We start from the raw sequence: 6,000 nt of genomic DNA, 5'->3' as shown, positions 1-6,000 counted from the left end.
GAAAAGAAAAGAAAATCCCAGGACCAAATGAAAAAGAAAAGAAATATATACATATCAGCTGATTCATGGCTTATAGGTACTGCCATGATTAAAGAAACAGATTGGGATTCAAACCCCAGATCTGACACTTACTAGTTAAGTAACCTTCGGTGAGTCTCTGTTTGCCTGTTTCCTACTCTGCAAAATGGAATGACCAACCTGATCAGGTTGCTATAAGAATAAGATGAGATCATACATTTGAGCGCCAAGAACATCACCTGATGCAGAGAGCGCTCTGCAATGTTAGCCATTCATGTTAGTTATTATGGCTGTGTGCCAGGCATTATGTAAGGTGCTGGTGCACAGGATGAACCACACAGATATAGCACCCACTCTTGGAACTCTGGTCTTCACGGAGGAGGCATAAATTAACCAAATAAGCACAAACATGAATATAATTACAAATGATGATACATGCTCTGAAGGAAAAATATTATTTCCTATGAGGGAAAACAGCAGGGGGGCTCTTTTTGCTTGGGCAGTCCAAAAAGGGCTCCCTGGAAGTGCCACCGAAGGGCAGTCCCCCTGAGGAGAAGCAGCCACATGGAGTTTGGAGAACGGCACACCTGGCAGAGGGAACTGCATGAGCAAAGGCTCTGAGGAGAGAAAGAGTCGAGTGTGCAGAAAGAAGAGGCCATCCTCCCAGGAACATAGAAAGCCAAAGGAAGAGTAGAGAGAAGAGATGGAGACTAGCCAAGGACCAGCTCACCAGGGCCTCGTGACAGAATTCCAAAGATGAAAGTCCATACATCCTAATAACAGCTGCTTATAGGGAGCTTTATAAAACCCTTTGCATTAACTGTTAAGTGCTCTGAAGAAATCAGGGGACATCAGTGTTGAGAAAAGACCATTTGATTTTGTCTGGAGAGTATCACTGGCAACCTTCAGCAATGCTATTTTTAGACAGTGGTAGAAAGGAAAAGCAGATTTTCACCAGGCGTTAACATGGAAACGGTCAGATAGGAAGGGAGTAGGAGGCAGCTCCGAAATGGGCATCCCAGACCCGATGCACTTTTGCAGTTGTCGAGGTCTATCCCTAAGCCTTTAAACAGAGGTGAATGGATCACCAGGACCCCAGCAGCACCAGGTGCCTTTGGGAGACAGTCCAGTCTGAGTCTAATCCTTCTCTCCCCAATTATCCTCACAGGTATGCCATTCTGACTAAAGCCACCTGGCCTCAATGGAGAGGAGACGAGAAACAAGGTGTCCTCCACTTGCTGCAGTCTGTCAACATGGACAGTGACCAGTTCCAGCTGGGGAGGAGCAAAGTGTTCATCAAAGCCCCCGAGTCTGTGAGTACGCGGCTGACCCCTCCCCTCGTTCCCTCAGCGCCTCTGCTGCCACCTCCCACACACAACATGGCTGGATGCTTTTTCTCATCCTTCAGTTCATGCCTCAAAGAAGGCTTCCGTCTGCTCCTAATCCAAGTGTAGGTCATTCCCTACACCCCAGCTCCCTCATAGCCTTCAGAGTACTCGGCACTCTTTATAAAGATAGCACTATATAATGGTTTCTTTTCTTATTATCTCTCTCCCATTCTAGATGGTCATCTCTTTGAGGTCAGGGACTCTTGTCTGTTTTGTGTGCCACTGTGTACTCACAACCTCATATAGAAAGTGGCTCATGGGAGGTGCCCGATAGTTATGTATAGTGTCCAATAGTGTTTAAGCTAAAAGGGACTTGTTTGTCCCAGAAAGGAGGCTTGGGTAAACCTACATCCTCAACTGGGTGACCCATGCAGACCCAGGTTTCCTCCTTGAAGGCAGAACAGCGCTTGGGAATGAGAATCCCAGGACTGTATCTTGAGGACCATGAGGGAGCCTGAGAAGGACTTTGAGGAGATGAATAAATAGGAGGAAAAATCCCTGTGTTTATAGAACGCGAATATTTGCTGGTAAAGAATTCAAACAGTTTTACAATTCACAAACTTCTTAAGACATCCACAGATTAATTTAGAGGAAACTTCTTTATCTTTCCTGATGAGTGTGTGGTCACTGTGAGCCAAATGAGTGCACATAGGAGGTTCTCAGTTTGAGCAGAAATCCAACACAGCCCCGTTCTGCCCAATTAGCTCTGGGGCTGTGGAATGAAGACATTCTTTTTTTTTTTTTTTTTTTTAGCTGAGCCATCCTGCCACCTGTTGGCAACTCAGCTCAGGCTGGGAATAGAACCGCTGTTGCTCAGAGCTTGCACTCTTGAGCGAGCTCTTAACCAACTGAGCCACTCCGCCAGCCCAAGATACTACTTTTTAAGTTGGAGAGACTGCTGGAACTAACTGGGTTCGGCAACATCACTTCTTAAGGTTATTCTAACAATCACAAGACTCCATTTCAAGAATCTATGGTGAACTTGGCAAAATTAGTCATCCGATCAAGGAGAAATAACATGAGAACTTGCCGTGTTGGTAGTAATGGAAACACTTGACTTTAGGCAAATCCTGGTTTCGCAGTGAGTTTTCTTCTCCCTAGAATGGGGCCTGCAGCTGCCCTTCTGACCACCCCATAGGATCAGCCTGAGACCCACAAATGATAATGGCTGTAAGTGAATGGCTTTACGAACCATAAAGACTATTAAGTAGATAAATGGCACACATCGATAGAACCCGTTTATGAAAAGTTGGTGGTAGCATTTTCCACTTTGAGTTATTTGTAGCTTCACAGCGATTTCATTTCCAAGTATAAAATGAAAATGTTGTGTCATACACCATTAAGCAACCCACAGAACAGTTCCTGTTCTTTCTAAAACGGGATGGAGTGATTTATCAGTACAATGCAGAACTCCTCTGTTGTTTCATACCCTCTTTTACTTTTTTGACTTGCTAAATTTTCATGTGTAATTAAAACAGCCTCAATATTTTGCATCCTTTTTTTTTTTCCTGATTCATTTGAGCTTTGGTGTTTTAGTTCCAAATATCAAGATCTATTTTTGGTTTTTTCTTTTCCTTATCTTTCTCCCACTGCTTTATCATCATCACCTAACTTTTCATCCATCTTTTTACACACACACACCATCACCACTGCTGTCTCCCCTCCCCCATTATTCATCCATTCACATTTAGCCCTGACATTGCAAATACTTTTACAAAAACTGTTTTTTAATAATGCACTTTGCGATTTTTGCCTTGACGTTGATAGTAAATGTGCTGAGTATACAAAATAGCCCATTTGTTTTAAGAACCCACATTAGACATCAGGCACCAAAGGGTTTAGTTTTGCTTATTTGTTCTATGTGTCCATGATTTGGGGTTTTTTGTTTTTGTTTTTTTCTCTCTTTCTTTTTTTTCTTCAACCTCCCTGATTTGCAACCCACATGGCCTTTGGAAAGAACCTAAAACCCAGCTGATCTTTGAAATAGTCTATAGGAAGTTGAGAGTTGGTTGCCTCTTCATCCTTTCTGAGTCACAAGTGTATTTTCTATGGCACTCCCAAAATAGTTCTGGGAAAGAAGAAGAAATCAAGACTAACTGAGAAACCCAATACACAAGATAAGCACCAGCAAATATTCTTACAATAGGCAACCACAGGGCTCACATTTTAAACATTCTGTCCTGTTGTTAAACCATGTAATCTGTTTTATTTTTAGAACTATGCTCTTCATGCCAGTTATATGTGGCACTGTAGGCTGCAGAATGAAGTGGCCCCTTCCTTGGCATCTTGCTTTTGAGACATTGTTTTTGCACAGCTGGGGCTGTGGAAGGGAAATTTGATTGACAGGTAGGGATAGATGTGACTCCTGAGTATAGACCCAGGTAAACAGAGACAACAAATCAAGTCCAGCTGCCTTCAAACCAAATTTGCTTGTTTACTTCCGGAACATTTTTCCAATGATTGTTCATCATCTTTACTTTGCGTTTTTATTGGTTCATTTTATTGTTTTTTTCCTAGACAGTCATGGTAAACCACTTCCTAGGTGAATGAGAAAATTTCCCACCATTTTGCGAGTTGATGAAAAGCAGATTTACAGAGAAAGACCCATATATCAAAGTGAGGCAGAGCCTGACAGCGCCTGAAGGACTTTGGTTCACTTTGTAGCCCCACCCAATCTTAGTCCCAGTTTTCTCATCTGTAAAATGGAGATAATAGAAATATGTGGCTTGTGTAGCTGTTAAGTGGTTGAATGAAAAAAATGCATGTAAAGAGTCCAGAATGATCCCTGACCTGTAGCAGGTGCTCAGTCAGTACCTTACAGATAGTTGCTATCATCTTCATTATTCCAGAGCTTCTTTGAGTGGGGTGCGACAATCAGTATTAATTGTTAAAATGGCCTGAGTCTCAAGACCTGCCAGTGTCTGATATGGGCCCTTAAAACAGTTTCAGCCCCTCTTGGTGAATTCAGGTCCTAAAGAGCACATTTTAAGTCCCACTCCAATCACTGCGGTTATTATCTTCTGCCCCACTGACTCCTTGGAGAAATCTGAGGCAGGAAGTCTCTACTTTCATGGAACTGAAAGTAGGGCAGCCCTCTTTCCACAGCAGCATAAGCTGGACTCCTGCAAAAGCTGGAAGATTCTATTAAGTGTCTATATGCAGCCGTAAACAACAGCCTCTGCCAACTCGCTTGATCTAGCCACCTAGTACCCTCTCTGGAGCAAGGTGGGGAATATAAGTGGGTAAATGTTGAATCACTCATCTGATTCTCACAGAAATTATGAGCAAGGCAGGACACCGTTATTAAGATCCAACTGAATACACTCAGATCCAGCTATTTTCCATTATGTTTTTGTTAAAAAAAAATGTAAATAAAAAAAGTTGTAGCGATCATAAACAACACCCCCTACTAATAATTTTTTCACATTTGTTCATGAGTCTGAGAAGCTGCTTTCCGTGGATGGCCTTGACTGAAACTGAGTGTCCCTGAACTAATGCCCACGCTCCCCCTCCCCCAAAATGATGCTCAAAAGGTCTTATGAATTGGCTCACATTTGTCTTCTTTACATTCACAGCTGTTTCTTCTAGAAGAAATGAGAGAGAGAAAGTATGACGGGTATGCGCGAGTGATACAGAAATCGTGGAGGAAATTCGTGGCCCGAAAGAAATATGTCCAAATGAGGGAAGAAGGTATTTTAGTCATTTTGTTTCATGCCTTTAACAAATCTCAAGAATAGTTTTGAGTTGATGAAAATTACAAGTTGAGTTTACTTTGCATATAATGCCGTGTGTTAAAAATCTTGCATTTCTTTAGAGTTTCTCTGTATATTTCCACAGTAAGTATTTTCCCTCTTTTCCCGGGGGACTGATCCTTCTCCCTCCTCTGCCTTTGTGGGAATTGCAGCCTCAGATCTCCTGTTGAACAAGAAGGAGAGAAGGAGAAACAGCATTAACAGGAACTTCATTGGAGATTACATTGGGATGGAGGAGCACCCGGAACTCCAGCAGTTTGTGGGCAAGAGGGAGAAGATCGATTTTGCAGACACAGTGACCAAGTACGACAGGAGGTTCAAGGTACACGCTGACTGCCCACCTCTGAGAGTCACCAAACAGATTCCTTAGCTTTAAAAATAACTCATACATTGGCTTTTCTTGTTACCAAAACAGAACGTGTTCATTATAGAAAAATTTAGAAAATACAGATAAACCAAAAGAAAAAAAGCCACCTATACCCAGAAACAATGAGTGTTAACAATTTTTGTGTATCCTTTAGAACTATTTTTTATACAGACATTTATCTGTATATTTCAGCTTTTCAAAAGTCAGATCTACATTACATGCTGGTTTATATCCTGGGTTGTTTTTTTCCTTTTTTTTCCCTTAAAATGCACCAGGGAGAACTTTTTGTATTAATAGATGTATCAATATAAATTATTTTGCCCAGCTACATAGTATTTTATTCAACAGATGCTTCGCTATTTTTAACAAATTTCTCATTAATCCATTCTTAGTGGGCTTCTTTTTTTTTACTATTATGTTTTTAAAAAGGATGCAGTGAGCATCCTCTTCACATGTATCTTTGTGCATTTGTCTG

The 6,000-nt window shown here is 41.6% G+C and overlaps 1 protein-coding gene across 1 annotated transcript in view; it reads left to right on the top strand.

Annotated features, from left to right (window-relative positions):
* Window positions 1-6,000, top strand: part of MYO1E (myosin IE) — a 218,532-nt gene that overhangs the window by 179,471 nt on the left and 33,061 nt on the right. Inside the window, exons 20-22 of the mRNA XM_019657546.1 lie at window positions 1,187-1,331; window positions 4,982-5,096; window positions 5,311-5,480. Of these exons, the coding sequence (XP_019513091.1) occupies window positions 1,187-1,331; window positions 4,982-5,096; window positions 5,311-5,480 (430 nt within the window). The remainder of the gene's footprint in view (window positions 1-1,186; window positions 1,332-4,981; window positions 5,097-5,310; window positions 5,481-6,000) is intronic.

Source organism: Hipposideros armiger, unplaced genomic scaffold, assembly GCF_001890085.2.
Source record: "Hipposideros armiger isolate ML-2016 unplaced genomic scaffold, ASM189008v1 scaffold_276, whole genome shotgun sequence".
NCBI classification, from domain to species: Eukaryota; Metazoa; Chordata; class Mammalia; order Chiroptera; family Hipposideridae; genus Hipposideros; species Hipposideros armiger.
This window is presented reverse-complemented; position numbering and strand designations above follow the sequence as displayed.